This window comes from Habropoda laboriosa, unplaced genomic scaffold (assembly GCF_001263275.1).
Source record: "Habropoda laboriosa isolate 0110345459 unplaced genomic scaffold, ASM126327v1 scaffold128, whole genome shotgun sequence".
In the NCBI taxonomy this organism is placed as follows: Eukaryota; Metazoa; Arthropoda; class Insecta; order Hymenoptera; family Apidae; genus Habropoda; species Habropoda laboriosa.
In genome coordinates, this window is record NW_017100281.1 from 546,883 (window position 1) to 566,851 (window position 19,969).

Genomic DNA, 19,969 nt, shown 5'->3' on the forward strand with positions numbered 1-19,969 from the left:
TTCTCTAAGTACCGAACATTACCGAAGAAGAAAAGATTTTAGTGTACCGAAGAAGATGACGTACACTACCGCTCAAAAGTATCCGGACACTTGACAGTGTCATGCACTGTCGACTTCAGAATTTTCTTCCTTAAAGCAATTTCTCGAATTGAGTATCCTTTTTCCGCAAGAGTAAAGATAATTCTCGTTTCGAATTCATAACTGAACATAGGAAAAGCAACAGACGAACTAAAGCAAAGCGTTAGCTCCATTCTTATCCCTATCGAGAGAGCATAACTTAATAGGAGAACTCTCTGAAATCGATCTGTACCATAGAAATGAAATAAACTAAATCTTCAGACCTTCTCAAACAACGAAATCGTTCCATTAGGTTTCGTCTTTATAAAACAGAAATTATATTATTGCATTTTAATTATGTAATTTGTACATAAAAATAAATTTTAGCGTGCTACGATACTTTAGTATACATAATAATAACAATTACAAAAGATAAAATGAGTGTAAATACTTTTTCTACTAACTTAAACTACATTTTGTAGAGAATAAGGAAATGTCCAGGTACTTTTGAGCGGTAGTGTACAAGGGGATCGCAGTGTGACAGTGTGTCTACTCGTAAAGTTAAAACCGAAGTCTCTCTGGTTGGCAATCAGTAAATCGTTTTAGGTATTGGTGGACAGAATCTCTACTCTGCCCAAGCGACATTTGTCTTCGAACAGATAATTTGTAGTTTCTAATAGTCCTCAATTCTTATCTTAAAAGTCGGCATAACGAGTCAATAATTGAAGGAACACACACACACACACACATATATTCGTTTATTCAACGGCATTACGTGATTTTTCACGTAGCATGAGTACATTGTATGAATTCATACAGAACCTCGATATCTTTCCTACGACCACATCTACTGCTTTACGATTAGGTAATTCCTCCTTGTCCATGATGTGATTTCGAATCCACGATCTCCACTTGGAGCGTTATTTTGGTGTGTCGCCAAACGTAACGTGGCATTGCCACTACCCAGTATGGGGGAGAATGAACCAGTCATTGAGAAATTATTGTTAATGGTCTCTCCCCATCCAGGATGGGGCGACTACGTCTTAGGTCGTGGGGTGTCCACAGTAGCGTTCAACGCTACGCCTGGCGAGATGTGCGCCAAACGCTTCGCATTTACTTGCAAACGGACGTACGCCTCACCTCCAGCCCGCTCACCAACCATCACAGCTGCTCCGACAGTCAGCCGAACTCCGGTTATACTAGAGTCGGGCGACCAAACAGACGCTAATTGCGTCAGGTTCCGAACAACCTCGCCTAGAAACCGATACTCGCTCTGGACCGTCTCCACCACTTCGGTAGTTCCTGCCATAGTACGTTTTGATTTACGTACAGGCGTAGTTTGAGATAAGATAAAATTGCTCTCAATACGCATTGGATGAGAGTCCATTGAGATCACACCAGCTTTCGAAGCCAATCCCTCAGTTGGCATAGTCGACACAAAGCTCTTTGGTAATCTAGAGCTCACACGCGCCACCAGGTTATTATACGCGTGGACCTCAACCTGTAGGGAGTCAGTGCTATAGTCAGCCGGCCAAATCTCGTTGATATTTGCAAGGACGGATCCATCAGCGGTGTCTTGCCCTAAATCCATCACGGAACGCTCTTTCGGTTGCGGGGTTATGCAGAGTCTCAATGACGTCTTGGATATTAGTAGGGTTGAGATAAAGAACAATCCACTCAGCGGTAGGCTCCGGATTGCTTGGCAAGAATGAATGCCATACGTCATTAGAATCAATGCGACCAACTGCGCGCAACAGGGTAGCAGTTGCTATGGGAATTTGGGTCACAACGGCCAACACTTGTCGAACTTCCTTAGCCAACAGGAACAGGAGTAGGACTCAATACCGAATTAGGAATATCGCGCAACATAAACCCTATACAAGAGCATGTACAAGTTAACGCGGTAAACCTGATGTATAATGCAAATTTCTAAAATCGCGGTAGGATTCCATGTTGTCGTCATTCTTGAATACTCTACCGATGTACAGAATCCCACACCATCTATTCGCCGCATCCACGATCTGGAACCTCCTGCTTCGTTAACTCGCTAAGGAGGTTGCTTGATATGTCGCAAATGTATCCGTAGTACATTTGCCTAAGTGGCCCCAGCCTACTACTTTCCGAAACGCTGTATAGCCCGCGGTAATCGTTTGTTTGTAAATTGAATTACGATCGAATTCAGCGAAGAAATCCCGATGCGTCGACTTGGGCAGAGAGAGGAGTGGGAGAGGGAAGGTTGTACGTTTCACTAATAAACTCGTCAACAATCTCCATTACAGAAGTGGAAGATGACATCGCACAGCTTCTCCCTTTTCGAGCTGCATTATCTCGGCTAGTTGAGGTTCCTGGTTGTTACTCTTTCTCCTATTCCAACGATATCATACATCAAAGTGCCAGACGTCTATCTCCTCTTACTGGCAATAATCAAAGCGCCGGCTACGACTAACCTATTCCGGTGAAAAAGGCAAACATCTGGCGCCCCCTGCAAGGTCGAAACCGTACTTGTCGGTGACCCATGGAAGTGTAAGCGTAATCAGATAAGCAAGAAGAGGTACTTAAAAATAAATCCGAGTTTCTCGATGCAAACGTCAAGATGTAATTCAGGTGATCGCTCTGACAGACCACCGGACATCAGTCGATGTGAAATGCGTCCAAGATTTCCGCCAACCGAATCTGGTGTGATTCCCCTGATATTAATTCTAAACCCATTCCGCTGAATGTCGGTTCGTTGGTTAACCGAATACAAGCAGCGGTATTATATAGTAGAGTTTTCGTAGTTAATTACATGGTAATTAACAGTTTCGATTGCACGAATTCTTCTGTTTTCTCGCTGATTACCGAGGTAATCAGCAGCGCATCCCAAGTATACGCACGGATCACATCTGCTTTCTTCTACGAAATTGCTTGGACTGTCGTAACCTAACCCACTGCTGCCACCAGAAATTTCTTGTTACGCGGGTGTTTTCCCAGTGCAAAAGCTTTACCGAAGAAGAAATAGACTTTACTGCACTCGAGAGGAAGGCGTGCAACGGGATCGCGGAGTGACAGAGTAACACACCGGGGTAAAGTTGTAACTGAAATCACTCTGGGTCGCTGTGACTTAGGATTTTATAAGGTAAGCAGAAGAGAGTGATGCTCTTTCTAGATTCGGCAAATCCCGTGTCATCTCTATCTTGGTGGGAAAGTCTGAAGAGATTTCTAATGCTTTTAATGTCGATGGTTTTTTTTTTTTTTGGATCTAGGCGGGTCCCAGATGCTTTTTGTCTTTATGGGAACGCCAAGATCACGGTGCCTTGCCTATTAGCCCAAGTGGTTGACGAGAAAATCATCGGGAATTCCTAACACCGGGACGACCATCGATTGTTTATTCTTGTTATTCTTTCACGTGTACACGTTGAAAAAGAATGCCGATTGTGATCGAGCCTCTCGGAAAGGAACAACACTCTTCTTCCTTCTTCGAATGATATTCTAGTGATACACGTGGGGGGGGGTAAATAAAGGAGGAAAGAAAATAAAAAGCACACGAGCAGAAGTTGCAAAAAGACTATTTCTTACTTTTCTTCTCTTTCTCTTTCTCCTTTTTTTTTTTTTAATCATGCTGCTGGGACGGTAGTTCCTATGACTATGAAAGACACAGCGATACTCTCCTTAGCGTTTATGAAATTAGTATGCGTCCAGAATGCCGCTTGATGTAAATGAGTAGCGAGAAGCCGCTTCCACCGCCTTGGGTATCCTCCTTGTTATTTCTCGATCTACAGATCGGCGGTTAGATATAAAACGTTTGCGGTCTGTCTGGACCGCGGAAGTTAATGAGAAATCGAATACTACTTCCACATCATAGTACAAAAAATTGCCGGCACTGGATAGCGCTTAGCGATGAATGTTAGTTTATTTCCTTTTTTTTTTTTGTTTCGTGTAGTCAAATGCGAGAGATTGTGAATATAATTTGATTCTAGTTGGCCACGAGTCGGAAAACCTTATATCTCACTCGTATTTCTGATCGCCTATTGTTTTTTTTTATTAACGACGATCATACTTTAAATAGAGATTTTATTAAAAAAAAAAAAAAAGAAAAGAAAAGGAACAAAATCCGATCTTGTCGGCATTTTTTTGTAATAATAATAAATAATAAAACGTCTGACGAAAGGCAAAAAGAAATTGTTCATACTCGATGCGAAGCGAGCGATGAATGAAAACACACGAGGCTAATATTATAATGTATGCGAAATTACAACGAATGATTATGTAAAAAATTGTAAAAAGGAATTTACCGATTATGTAATGTCCACTTAAGTATTTATGTAAAGTTATTCGAAGAACTATATACATTTCTGAAAAGTAGTTCACACACAGAGAAAACACATTTGCTCAGATAGTATCCAGTGTAGGTCATTTTTTTCTACAAGAAAAAATAAGCAATGGAGCCATATTAGCTGAGCTGTTTCATCGTCAATTGAATTTACAAATAGGAATACGAATAGAGATTTCGTACTGTTTCATGTATAAAAATGATTTAATCATAGATTTCGTATGTTATTCACAGAAATTCTTGTACGGCAGCTTATTGTAATTAGCTTGACTACAGTATAATAATAAAACTTATTTCGTTCAATCATTCTTACATAGAACAGTCACCGACGACGTGCATCCGAGGTTTATTTTTTCACAATAGTTGTATTTTAAATAGTTCACGTCGCATTTACGTGGATTCATATTCAGTTCCGAAAACGTATATGAAAAGTTCGATTGAATAAATCATTTTGCAAATTTCTTGCTTGCAATAGTCTCGAAAAGTATAAAGGACTCTATGACCAGTATAATCTAATTTTTCAAAGATGGAATAGTTCAAGTATTCGAATTTCGCTGCAGCTTCATCACTGTTCATTCATTTATGTAAATATAGTAAAAAAAAGTGTCGTACGAAAATTAGGTATGACGAGATGTTTTTCTGTAAGGTATACGCTTTAATATCTTTTTTGTATTTGTAACGTATAGACCAGTGTCCCGTAATCTACTAAAGTATACTTTACACGTTATACTTTGTTTTTGTGACCTGATCATCAGATATGTACGGTACATATTAAAATTTTATTGGCGTAACGCGATATTTTTAGAGAAGCTTTGTTCATTTTAGTCGCGTAGAAATTTCGGAACACTGATCTAGATTATTATAAAGATACTATTACGTTAAAGCTATTATTATTATTATTATTATTGTTTATTTGACTATCAACAATAATAAATAATGTTCATGTACATAATTTTGAAAAAAGTGATTAAATAAAACATTAATAATGGTGCTTTCATAGACTTTTATATAATTTTATATCTCTCGTCCATACCCTTTGCACATGTATCATAGGTTGGTATATATAATATGTCATTAAAAAAATAATTTCCACACGGCTCTATGCACTTGTTTCGATGATTAACCAATGTCATTATTCTAGACTTGTAAAAAACATTATTTTTGTAATATAAAAAATTTTCAAGTGCTTCTACGCGTTCTTCATTCTAAAACAACTTATTCGTTGAAAAATTGTTTAAATGTTAGAAAAAGTTGATGTAAGTATGAGATAGTAGGGTATCACTATTATTCCTTTAAATACAGCAGTAATTTCTGAATGTACTTTGTACTCTTGTATTCACCCGAAATTCCTCCAAACAATTGTATAAAATTCACTTTTTCTCACATATGTCTCATATGTATTGTATGTTGTCTGAGATAGCAAAAAGTGGTAGCTTAAGTACTCTAAGCATGAGTACCTTTGACCGGTCTGATTGTGGCTTGTATATACTTTTAGTTTCTTCATATTTTTTTAATAATATACTGCACAGTATAATAGACATTATTCAGATGGTTGAATTTATCATTCTACCCTCCACAAGAATATGAACAAAAAAATACTTGGTTCCGTTTAAAAAAATACCGATAACCTTGAAATCTCGTAAAAAAATGACTGGAAAAAATTTTTTTCATCATCAGATGTGCCCCTTGAAACGATATAACTTTGTCCTCTGGAGTTTTTTCATACGACCAACAATAACAGAGATATTTAGGTGTTCCCATTTAAATGCCCCACCCTGTATGTATACTACATATATTCGGTGCAAACTAAGGCCACTAATGTAAAGAAACTCTTGTTTACGTTTTGGACGTAGTTTCGACGCATGCGTGAAATCCAGATTTAGCACTAGAATCATAGGCGTACAAATACTTCTTTGATCGACAAATTTTTATGTGTATCGTATTATTCTTTTGTAATTCATTGTTATGAATTTTTAATGTACATCTTACCGTTCTGTATAGTAGACTATTAATGTATACATTTTTTGTTAATGTATCCCTTCTTTGTGTAAAATTGTTGCAGAAAAAGTAGATATGCAAACACTTTTTTAACCTCCTATACTAAACTCAGACGAAATACTGGACCCGAACATTTAAAGCATGAAGGATACGTGTTTCAAAATGTAAACAGTGTTGGTATACGACTTGCGGTGCTATAGATGCGTGACTCGATCTCTGTTCCGGTAATCGGTCCTTCAGATAATCAATGTTCGGATAATCGGCGTTTCCGTTAAGCAACGTTTAGATAATCGACGTTGTATGTATAGTAGTTTTATTTGAAGTGCTACTTCTTTCATTCCATATATCGTGAATTATATTCAATTATCTTTTTTAAAATATTATTATTGGTGTAACTTCCAGACCTTTCCTTTGTCTTATTTTCCAATGAAAAATGAATAGCCTTGAATTTTATAAAGCACTCGTAAACTGTCCTAACGTTTACATAACCTTCTGAAAGTATTAAATTTACGTTTTTAACAGCTTTCCTCTATTCCGATTATTCATGAGTAGTAAATAGTAAAGTTTAATAATGGTATGATAAATGTTATTAATATTCAATACATACATGTAGTGGGGATGAAAATATTTCGAGGCCAAATGTTCCGAGTGGTATGTACTTTGTTTAAGTTGTTGAATTTGTCTTTTTATGCTCTGTAAGGGTATATAAAAATATATACTATAGAAAAATACCGAGGACCTTGAACAGATTTTTCGTTTTAGCATTTTGTTCACCTCTTTGAACAGTTTAACTTTGTCCTAAACGATTCTTTCATATATTAATAAACGGCGAAGATATCTACATGCCCCACCCTATATACTACAGCCAAGTTGTTCTTTAAAATAGTTTATAATAATTAACAAAATAAAATTTCAATCGCCAATTTCAATCTTCGAAGTGACATTTCATATGTATATGCCAACCTACTGAAGAGGGATCATTTGTATAAAAACTTGATGAGCATCTTATTATGTGCACGCGATACAAATAGAAGCGACATAATTCAAACATCAGATTATTAAATAAATTATGAAATTTTAACTATATAAACAGATTTTTCGTTGCAATAATAATGATAACATTTTCATTATTTTTTCATTACAAAATGTGATCTCGATTAATAATTCCATAAATACACAATTACACTAGGTTTCATAGATTCATTTCACTCTAATAAACGCGTGATGGCGGCACTTCTATATCAAATGAAGTACGATGCGCAAACGATATGTGCAGAAATTAGTCTGACTCCAGCCATCTTAACAGTTTGCATCGAAGCGACTGCGACGTTTATTTGATGTATAAATTGATAACTGACATACCGACATTTTGATTTATGTATATAATGCCCGTTACTTTTCGCGAAAAATGGATTTTGAATTATATGTTTATAGCCAATAATTATACATATCTTCGGCAAAATGTAAAATCCAGCATACATTACCTGAACTTTACACTTTGCCGGTAACATACATATTATTTAAATAAATGCAATATTACATCACCACGTACAAATTATCATAGAAATGAAGAAATACAAATGAAATGTAATACAGAATGCATGTTTCTGTTAAAAAAAAAAAAAGATATTGACACGGTAATTGAAGTGTAACAAGATTGAAACTGTTTATTACCAAAATACAAATTTCTTCATTGCCATATTTTATTCCGTAAACACTGTCAATGCATGTAATTAACGGTAAAGTATTGGATAAGTAAAGCGCACACTTCGATACTCTTAGAAACAAATTATAACCAGATTTTAAACAAAATAAAGTTTCTTCTTCATAATACAGATTTATTTACTGTTATATTTTATTTTTTACATGTTTGCAATGTTTGTTGCAATAAACTAGGCTTTGACAAAGACCGTTTCCTATATCCAAGAGATGTTCCTAATTGTTTTTCTGCGGCCTTGAAAAATACCTATTACGAGTGTCTCCATCTTTCGCGTATATAGAAAGATATGTATATTTAGAAATCAGTCCAAGAACCATTTCTATCAATGATTTGATTTCTCTAGAGTCTGGATGTTCGAAGAACTCTGGTGACCCCTTACTGCTTCCCACGCGCTCATCGTATATTTCACAAGAATTCCTTGTTCTTGCAATTTCAATGTGTCGCCAGATCTTAACCATATGTATAGCCTTGCGTAGAAAATATGACGAGCGGAAGGAATGCGCTGGACAGTTAATAACAACAAACATTAAAAATGTTTACGAAATAAAATATGACAATAACAAAATCTATATTTTGGTAATAATCGGTTTCAATTTTGTTACGCTTCGATTACAGTATCAATATCTTTTCTTTTAACAGAAGTATACATTCTATATTACATTATTTGTAGTCGTATTTCTTCATTTCTATGACAAGCACTGCATTTATTTAAACAATATGTATAACTATTGGCAATAAACATATAATTTAAGAATCATTCTTCGTGAAGAATAACGGGCATTACATAAACTACAATGTCGATATGTCAATTACCAATTTACCGACATCAAGTAAATTCTGCAGTCTCTTTGACGGTTGCTGCCAGAATAATTTCTGGGTATGTCGCTTGCACATCACACGCTTTTCACATAAAACTACCGCCACGCATTTGCTTAGTGTCGTGGCACGATTCAATGCAACTTACTGTATATATATTTCAGTTGCAACCCGACTTGATAGATTTACATATATTAGTTACATAGAAAATATGTTTAATAAAAGGGGTTATCCACTTTGAAGGCGAGTATAGTACCCAGTAAAGTGACAATGAAAACCCAAAGATGGTCTCTCAAGCATTTCGATGAGATTAAAATTGAAACCGTCGAGATCTTCACAGGAAAATACAACGCATGGAGCTGTTATACCTGCATACTAGCAATATAATTGCCTAAACATCAAATTTCTACAATTTTTTTTTCATCCCCTATACAACTATAATTTGCTGTTATAATGCCAAAAAACAAAATTCCAATTTATCCGTATTTCCTGTTTAAATTTATTTGAAAATGAATTAATATTTTGTAACAAAATACACTTAAAATAAGTAATTGCTATGCTCGAACCATTTTTCTAAACCCAAAAAATTCCCGAGATATTGAAAAATGAGATTTTCAATTCCAACTGTAAAGGATATTTTTACTCGCTTTTAACGTGGAAGTTGGTACGTAACAAAAGTATGAATCAAGTATCTTTTCAAATGCATAAGTTTCATCAAAATCTTATATTTATATTTGGAAACTTTTCTTTGTATATTTAGCAAACACTCACTGTACATCCTTAAAGTGGATAATCCTTTTTTCTAACATTTTGTATATACAGTACACTTAGTATGTAGCATTTTTGAAAAATTGAAAATTTCACTATTTAGAAGTTACATTTTTTATGTTTCTACACCTCTACCTAAACCAGACCACCTGTCCGGTACAGGTAAGAAATATCGATGCATAGCAGCTATAAAACGGGCTCGATATTCTTCTGGTGATATTATTGTTGGCAATTTTCCTTGGCCACCTAATATACCCGATTTCTTCACCATTGTTTCCAATTTTTTGTCCCAAGTAAAAGTTCGTATATAGTCTGTAATTATAACATCTTTAAAATTAGTCCTGCAATCGTTAAATATTTTTTAAACTTACCTATTATACCTAGAACAAGTTCATCTGAATTTGGATCTAAACCTACTAGTAGCGAATAATCCATCACAGAATTATCAGCTAGGAATTTTGTGTCTTGTTCAATGGCTCTATTCAAAACCGCTTTTGAATGCGATCTAATATACAGCGGAGAATCGCAACTCACTAGGAATAAAATTTATATTAATTTAAACAATTTCCATATGTGGGATGCTCGATTACTTTTTATTTTATATCGACTTCTAAAATCACCCCTAAATTTTCTCCCAGAAGTAACCGAACACCCTGTATGTAAAGCAGTATTAACACGACACATACTATTTAACAAATTTTCATCAAGTAATACAAGTTCTCCTTCATGACATGTATCATCAGGATTTGCAAGACGATTTCTGACTGATCCCTTTAAATCAAATTTGTCTGTTATCGTTCTCTTATAAAACAAATTTTCCATCACCAATACAGTGGTTCGAAGGGCTGCATTTGTCGTATTATTTTTAAAAGATACCCTGTAAACACCGACTATCTTCCCTAATAACGTTGGCTGTTTTGTCTGTTGACATTTTTCCATGTAGGAGAAATAATTCGGTGCAAATTCAAGAAATATTTGCATTTCTAGTCTAGACATTTCCTTTATAATAAATCTGTCATCTGCAACAAAGGAAGTGTTGATACATAACAAAATTAATAGTGCATAAAGAAATTTATTTTGGATCTTATTATGTAACGTTAGTATATATGTTTTTATAATTTTGTACCTCGAGTTTTACAGAAAGTACTTCCACTTTTTCCACCTCTTGCAGCCCACAGCACACTTCGACTCAAACTTCTTGTAAATCCATCTTCGCCACAAGGTAAAACGCTTTCTCTGAAAGCAGCAAACTGTGCAGCAAAATATATTCTACAATAGAAATTTGTCGTCGCGTCATTGAACTGAACTTCAATGTAATTCTGTTGTTTTATGGTTTTTTTGTCTTCGTCTACTTCTGTGGTCGTTGCAAGATTTGGAGCGTTAGTATCTGTAGTTGAAATACTTTTGTCGGAATCCACGGGACTCACAGGATTCGGACTATTTCCTCGGAAAAATGATAAAACAGACGGTCGCTTAAATTCTCCAGATTGTATTATATCAGGAATATTCTCTTTATTTTCCGGGAATTTACGTTTATTCAGTGGACTAGGGTTTAAATCCGACCCTTTCGTTGTGCGCATTAATTCATGGAGCGCATGCTTATAGTCATGTGAATCTAGAGCATATGCAATTATAGATGAGGGTTCTGACTCGTACACCACTATACGTACAATTGACCTGTAAAACAGAACATTTTGAAACATTACGTAATTATACATAATATTTTTCTTCTTTCTATAATACAAAAATGTTTCAATATAATCAACAAACCCAACAGGAAGTAAATGATGCTCCAAAATTCCTAAAGGATTTGATATTGGTTGAGTAACTGGAACAGAAGGTAATAATTGCGACAAGATTGTTTTTTTCTTCTTTTTCTTATCTAGCACATCATCTAAAGCAGTAGGTAGAACATCAGAATGTGATCTTTGATGCATTTTTGGAGAACCTTGAGCAACAACAATATCTTCAGGATTGTTACTCTCTAAAATTTCATTAACCAAATTTTCTACACCTTCCATTCCTTGTATGTCCTGTTGTGCAGTAGTAATAGCTTCAGTAGCGTTATAATCTGTAGATATTGGACTCAAATCTTCTATCTGTGATTCTGATGCAGTATCTTCGGTTATGTAACCGTCTGTGTCAATTATGCTATTACTTCCAACTGTTAATGATCGCTCAGTAAATCGTCTTGGTCTTTCATCCTTCTTTTTAGCAGATATTTCTAAGATTTTTGCATTCCAAGTACACACAACTTCTGATATGAGCCGTTTAAGACTTACAATTCCATCTTCAATTCTGAACATCAAAGCTTGAACTTGTTTCTCGGACACTTTTCCTTCAAGTTTTTTATTTTCCAGAGTTGGAGATGTCAATTTCAATTGAATTTCTTCTATTTTATTTTTAAAATATTGTTGATCTTTAGTTAGCTGTTGTTTAGCAGCATTTAAACTATCAATATCCGTTTGTAAAATTGTTAATTTTTCTCGTATAGAGGAGAAAACTTCGTCTCCTTTCAATGCTATACTTTTCATCTCTTCTATCACGTCTGCATGTTGTTTGGGATCATACATAATGTTGATCAAAGGAGGTGGCAGGGAAATTTCCCATTGCGATATTTTTGCATATTTGAACACGGCGATCATGTTTTTCTTAGTGAAATATTGATAATGATCATGATGTAGCGAATGTTGACAGGTGTCCGTACCCCGCCTAATGTACGTACTTCCATGAAAACGTAGTTCCAGGAATTTTGCAAAAGACAGAGACCAAGTATCATCTGACATTGGTACCACTGGTGAAACACTTTTACATTTCACACATTTGCTCCACATTAAAATTTGATCCGTATTTTCTTGAGAAAACGGTTCGGTGTTCATTTCACTTAAACTAATGTGTATGCATCCGCCATCGTGCGCAAATCGTCGAATATGTTGAGCAATTTGTGCTCGACATGCTTGAGCAGGACACTTATATTCAGATGTTAAACAGTAACGTTCTAAGAAACGCCCGAGTGCTATATCATTCCTTCCATACAAATCCATATTAACTACCGAAGGATTTACACAAAACGCTGGTGTATCGCTACCAGTATGTGAGAAGCTACAAAATAAGACAGATAAACGTTGATGACTAGCGGGATCTAAGCAATCAGGCCATATTGGAACTTGATCGTTTACTTCAGACTGCGTTACAACTTGTTGTTTATCCAATAAAACATTATTTGTTGGATATAGTCGGCTGCCACATGCTCTAAAATTAGACAATAAAGCTTGTACTTCTCGATTATCGATAGTTGTAGTTAATCTTGCTTGAACAAACGGATGCTGTGGCTTCAACTTCAAGTTCATAAACGGATTTTCAGTTCCAGTTTGTTCTACAGATACATTACCCGCTTTAATTTCCTTCACGTTATCCATAAATTGCACAGAATAAAAAATCTCTCTCGGAAAGAAACTTCGTAATATACAATTTCTTCCTGACTCGGTTTCCAAATAAGGTATAGAAAACTTTAAATAAGGCGAAACACTTAATATACTTCCTTCCAGTGCTTTCTTGAACTTATTTAATAGTGGTAAATCAGCAACGCTTAAATGCTGACCATTTGGACTAGTTTGACTAAAGACATCTTGTCTATCTTCATTTAAATACTGGTGGAGAGGATCACTACGATCACTAATAGATTCACCGTAAATACGTTTCTCTTCTAACACAACTTTATCTTTTATTTTTGCTTTTTCATTTTCTTCTTTTGCATTCTTATTTACTTCTCCAGTAATTTTACTTCCAAATAATTCCATTGTACTGTTTGGATCTTCATTAGTACTTATATCCAATCCATAGGTATTATTTAAATTACCATTATTTGTTTTACTCCTTAAGGAATCCTCTAAACTTTTTACATCAGTTGCGAAAAATTTTGTTTTTGGTTTGAATAATTTCAAAGTATCATAAGGATCAGCATCCTCGGATAATATAGAGGATATTTCTTTAACAGACTCTGAATTTAACATATTTTCTACCTGATCTGAAACTAGATCTTTCGTTAGTGTACTTCTAGTTGCTAAACATTCGATGTCTATACATTGTGTATCATTCGATACACCTTCAGAATCTCCTTGAACTTTTGATATTTTTAAAATTTCTGTGTAATCTGGATATTCTTTATTATGAACCAACATGGAATTATCACCATCGCTACTTTTAGTATGCAGTATTTTATTGGGTTCTTTGAACTCTGTGGAATCATCCAGCGATGTTTCATCCAAAAATGAATTATCCTTAGGAGATGGCGGTGTTGCAAATTCATCCATAAGAAATGATTTTTCAAGACGCCAAGAATAAGCGGCAAAAATCATCATTGAAGTTACACTTTTCACTTTCTTTAATTCTGCCTGAGAATCACCTCGTAGTAAAATTGTAGCTCCAAGATGTGGATTTGCACATCCCTCAAAGTACATCAATGTTTTAGTACTATCTAAAAGAAGAGAGAAATATTTAGTTCCACATGACCGAAATAAAAAAAATTTGAAATTCGAATTTTTTATTACTTACTTTTTTCACTTGAAAAATTTCTTAAATAAAATTTTTTACATGTACCGAGCATGTATCTTGCACTTATATGTGCATCAATAGTATTTACGATATTAGCACCTGTACATCGTGCAACCCTTTCAAGTACACTAAGCTTCACATTCAAAACGAGCGTTACCCCACATTCTCTAAGTCTATCTTGTGCTAGTCTTGATACAGATCGATGCACAAGTACAATATCTGGACCAAGAGCGGTGATCCTAGCAACTGTATGACCTAAGTATTCATTTTCCTATAAACAGAACATTTTTTATTGTGATGTGAAAGAATAATGCAGTTAAGTATTCAATTTTTAATACCTGTAACATCACAGGTTCCAAACTTAATAATTTTCCTTCAACTCGCTGATACATAAGCCCGCACTGAAGTAACAAAATTTTTGGATGAGCTATCATTGCATTCATTCCTCTGTGTGCCACATTTTTTGTACAAACTACACCAGATACAATTTCACAATCATCTCTACTTCCACCTGGACACTTTTTTATTTGTACATACTGTCGAATATCTAAATCATCGACATTATGATTTAAATCTGGTTTGACGTGGTCAATAATTTGATGAGCAATAGGAAGTATTATTTCTGACCAAGTTTGCGACAAGCCCTCTTTATTGAGAAGTTGCTTAATTAACGAATCTTCATGTTGCTTATATGCAGATCTATAATTAAATAAATTTACGTATTAAACATTATCGCTTTTATTAATATGTAAGTAGTACTTACGTTAAACATTCATAGGCGTATAATTCTCCAAATACAGTCCTAAGATTTGTTGGTTTATGCCAACCATTTTTTTCTTTAAATTCTTGGACCTGAAGTGTATCACTTAGAAGATCATCAGCAATTTTGAAGTTACATTTATGTGATTTCACCATGACATCTTTCTGTTCAATTACACCATCACTACTATCTACAGAAATTGTATTTAAATCTTCTGATGTAGGCCTTTTTAATGTAACAGTAGAGGCTTCTAAATTTAAATCTAAATAAAAGCTTGAACTTGAGGATGGTAAACGCCCAGTACTTTGTTGTGCTGAGTTTGAAGGTTTTGTTTCACTTTCTGAATCTAAATGACATGTGTGTTAGTAATCTCGTTTTCATAAAACGTATATTAAATATTGTATATTACCAGTAGTTGAATCATGTTGTGGAATTGTTTTTACCCATGCTGGTTCTTGAGCATCACATGTATTTTGTATTTCAGTTAACAAGTCCACACTTTGCATATGAGATAATTTAACTGGTTTGAATATTGTCGCCGTGTCACTAAACATGTTATCAACAACTACTGGTTCAATGAAACCTGCTTCCAACAGTGCTTGTCCTATAGCAGTAGCTTGCACTCTATAAAATATTATATTTTAATATTTATTTTCCTTCTTTTAGACTTGAAAATAAATACTTTATTTATACCGTGTAGCTGCTTTATTTTGTGCTATCATCCAATTTACTAATTCATTAGCTAGGAAGCAATTATGATAACTTTTCAACCTAATTCTGTGCGTTTGTAAGAGAATTGCTTGGCTTGATCTGAATAATTCTTCATAAATCATTCTCAAAGATGCTGAATTTTGTAAAACAATAGATCGCTCTTGAGATGTTAAATAACTAGTTGCTGATCTAAAAAATATATTCATAAGATAACTCTATATTTCACAAAACCTTAAGATTATATCAAATTGTAATGCTTAGTAGGAAAAGGAAAATAAATAAGAACTATTACCGTCCAGTAGCATATTTTTCTTCCATATATCCTACACTTGGTTTTCTACAGATTGAAGTTTCATTTTCTGCTGATTCATTTGCACTTTTTTGAGTTATAGGCAGTGAATCATTTCCATATTTAACTTGAAGATCCTCTTGTAATGCTTTTAAATCTGCCGATAAATCACTTCTCATATCTGATGATTGTAAATAAGACAAAACTACTTTACAGCAATATGTACAAACTCTAAGATCTCCTGTAACAAAAGTTTTGTTAGAATAACTATACAAGTAACAAATAAAAGATATTTTCCTATCATTGTCATACCAGTGCATCCCATAATCTTTCCAGGAATTTGATCAGAACAACATTTTGAACAAAATATTTGGCCACAAACACGACAATGATGTCTCCTGCGAAATGTTGTGAATCGTTCACCACATTCATAGCACTGCTTACTTACACTATCTGGCATCCAGTAACTTCTTAATTGAGAATCTTTATATGAACGTAAATTCTAGGATCAATTAATAACATTATTACAATGAATAATTCATTCTACTTTATATATGATGTATAATGTATATAAAATAACTTACATTACTTTTTAAAGCTACAATATTACTAATACGTTTTAATACATTTGGTAAACTTCTGCCTTCACGACTATCCAATGGAAAGTTCATTATACTTGAGCTATCATCTTCAGGTGATTTTTCGATACTTTCTGATTGTTTCCATGATTCAGAATCAGATGAGCTTTGATCTTCATTAATAGAAGATACTGTAGAATCATCAATATTTTGTGAACCTAAAAATTAAACATTATGTACTATGAAAAATTCATTATTTTCGTAATTTTTTGTATACATTCACAACACAAAATAAATGAATTGGATTATTTTAATAAATAATAATTTATTTGAAACAATTAATACATAATAAATAGGAAAATTTTACCTTTAGTGAAGTTAAAAAATTTTGAGAATAAAGAGGCTACAACAGGTTGACTCTCCTCGGGACTTAACGGAGCGAACTCCGTAAGTTTAGACGGTGAATTCATATTTTTATTCATTTTTGTCGATGCTACCTTCTCACAGACATTTTTAAGATAAGTTTTTCATAAGACACCTTCGCGTATACATCGTCGAACGTACACAAAAGTTTTTGACAGGATTGTCAGATGATCGTATATTTTAGTTCGTAATATACTCACGCTCACTATAGATGGCATTGTATATGAGATACAAAATTAACAATATATCTTTCATGTACATTTGATAAACAATCTTTGATATTTTATATAGTAATTTTTATTAAAATTTATAAGATTTTCTTAGTTAAATGTCTGTTACAATACGCCACAACTACTAGGGAATGCTACGAAGGCTCTGATAGGTGACGCTACTTGTAAAAAAAAAAATATGTGTGTGGCGAATAGCAAATCCACCAATCATGGTACACCAGGTCAGTGCGCCACCACGCGGACGTGATTATAATGTGCTAGACACTAGCATGCCATTCTTAGATTTAGGTTAACCAAGATTGACGCGGAAAATGAAAGATACAGATCCGCAAAGTAAAGATGATGCCTTCTAACGTCATCGCCCCATCAACTGAACGGAAAATAGGCCGTCACGCCATCCCCACTATTCTTCGATTCTACACTGCTGCTGCTTAAGGGGAAGTTACCGTGTAAATGAATGGTTTAGACCAAGGCTGTTAAACTGGCGGCTCGCGACCACATGCCGCTCCAACGGCCCCCTCTATATCTAATTCACTCTGATGAACTTTTCCTCCGAGTATGAGCCGCACCACCCCATCAGCAGGCTAGTCACCACTACACATACACAAATCCCCCGTTTGTAACTGAGACACTACCAGAGCCATAAATATGTACTTAGTGGGACTCGTGCAACTCTTAGAGGAAAAGAAATGGATGAACCGGCTGACCGAGAGTCAAACTTGTGCGGCTCTCGGAGGGGAAGAAATTCGACACCCCTGGTTTAGACAAATGGTTTCCAATCAGCTGTCGATGATAAAAGAGCATGAAACTTTAAAGTACAGATGAAGTAATGATAGACCTAACACCACCACAGATGGGAAACAGAATAAACCTAATACCTAATGCATTTTGTTGTCCACGTCAGGAGGGCTGAGAGTGCCCTTCTCAGAAGTGATTGACTTACACTACTTACCGTTTTCAAAAAATTCCGAGCATCTGAGAAGTGGTTGACTAACACCACTTACTGATTTCGAAAAATTCGAGCCTCTGAGAAATGGTTGACTTGAACTACTTATTAATTTCGGGAAAAGAATTCGGAGTCGATAAGTAGTGTAAGTCAACCATTTCTCCGAAATTTTCGATACATACTATTTTCGCACAAGTACCTAAGTTTTTTGCTCTAATTTCGGGATTTTTACGATCTTTTCAATTTTTACGCGTTCCTAACATTATTCGGCCTTAATTTATTTAATTTATAATAGAATATTATTTAAAAAATGAGTGTTTCGCAAAAGGAAATGGACGTGGTGTGTAAGCCAAAAATAAATAGACTGTAAAATGCTCTAAAACAATACAGGTATATTGTAACCTTTTGTAAAATCCATTTTGCACAGTTATCTTACAATGAATAATTAATTTTTGGATAAATAATCGCATTTGTTTATTTCTCCTGACGTTAAAGTCCTTTCCTTGATTCCTGTGATGGCCTGAGAGTTTCATTTATAATTCACACAAAAAGAACATTAATTTTTCCATTTTCAATAAAAGTTATATTTTACAGTTAATATTTATAATTCTTTTATTCACTTAACTTTTCTAATAGTGAGTAGATAGTAAAAGAAAGTCTTGGCTTTATTTTAAAGTATTTTAATTACAGAATAATTAGTATTTCCTGTCAGAAAGCAATTCAGATGATTGTTTATGATGATTGTGGAAGTCTTAAATAAAATTATTGTATGCTTTAACTTAATAAAACAGCTTAATACATTAATTTTACATTGAATTAACCATGTATTCAGTGAATTAGTCAGAAATTGTTTATAACTTTTATTAAAAATTAGAAAAATTAATATCCTTTTCGTATGAATGGTGGACCTTCCAGGAAACCATGGAAATCAAGGAAATGACCTCCCGTGACCTCCAACAATTCAGAACGATGCTTCAAAAGCAATACAAAATTCTTTAATCTCGTCAACGGTCATACCGCGCATGTACCTACCGGTTCTCGTCCGATCACCGAAGTCAAGATGCGTTGGGCACGGTTAGTACTTAGATGGGTGACCGCTTGGGAACTCCGTGTACTGTTGGCAATTTGTTTTTTTTTTTTTTCGTTCAAATTAAGAACATGCCACTAACAAACGAAATCCGACAAAAGAAATGCAATTATTTATTAAAAAATCAATCAATTGTTGGAAGATAAGTCTACAAAATGTATTTTACAAAAGGTTACAATATACCAGTATTGTTTTACAGTCTATTTATTTTTCGCTTACACACCACGTCCATTTCCTTTCGCGAAAAACTCATTGTTTAAACAATATTATATTGAAAAATTAATAAACTAAGTCCGACAAACCGCTAAGGTGTAAAAATAAAATAAAAATTCCGAAATTCGCGCAAAAATAGCGTGGGGTGTGTAGGCTTAGTCGCCGCGTGTTAAAGTCCTCGGAAATTCCTAGAATTGACGTCATTTCCAAGAATCAACCTCCTATCACTTCATATTCGCCTAATACAAGACCGAGATTTTGGCCGAAAATGTTTCAGCGAAAATAGCGACTTTGAGGTCGATTCTTGGAAATGACGACGATTTTGATCTGCTTAGTACATGCAATTATCCTCTAATTTACATGCTTCTTGTTTCCTTTTTCTGGAATGCTGGACCAAAATAAACTGGGGAAGTAAAAGAATGGAGTGGATGCAACATCTATATGACACTTACGTCGCCATTTGTAAAAATTATAAATACAAAATAAATCTTTATTGTGCAATTCTTTAAG

The 19,969-nt window shown here is 34.6% G+C and overlaps 1 protein-coding gene across 1 annotated transcript; it reads right to left on the reverse strand.

Moving 5' to 3' along the window:
* Positions 1 to 9,783: 9,783 nt before the first annotated feature.
* On the reverse strand, positions 9,784 to 17,042 carry LOC108573632 (1-phosphatidylinositol 3-phosphate 5-kinase). The gene is made up of 14 exons (XM_017936097.1): positions 16,928 to 17,042; positions 16,567 to 16,778; positions 16,295 to 16,484; positions 15,986 to 16,223; positions 15,676 to 15,882; positions 15,392 to 15,606; positions 14,986 to 15,328; positions 14,561 to 14,921; positions 14,223 to 14,493; positions 11,439 to 14,145; positions 10,795 to 11,345; positions 10,355 to 10,687; positions 10,040 to 10,201; positions 9,784 to 9,980 (listed from the first exon to the last, which is right to left on the reverse strand). Exons 1-14 carry the CDS (start codon positions 17,040 to 17,042, stop codon positions 9,784 to 9,786), a joined length of 6,102 nt encoding a protein of 2,033 aa, XP_017791586.1.
* Between the last annotated feature and the right edge of the window lie 2,927 nt (positions 17,043 to 19,969).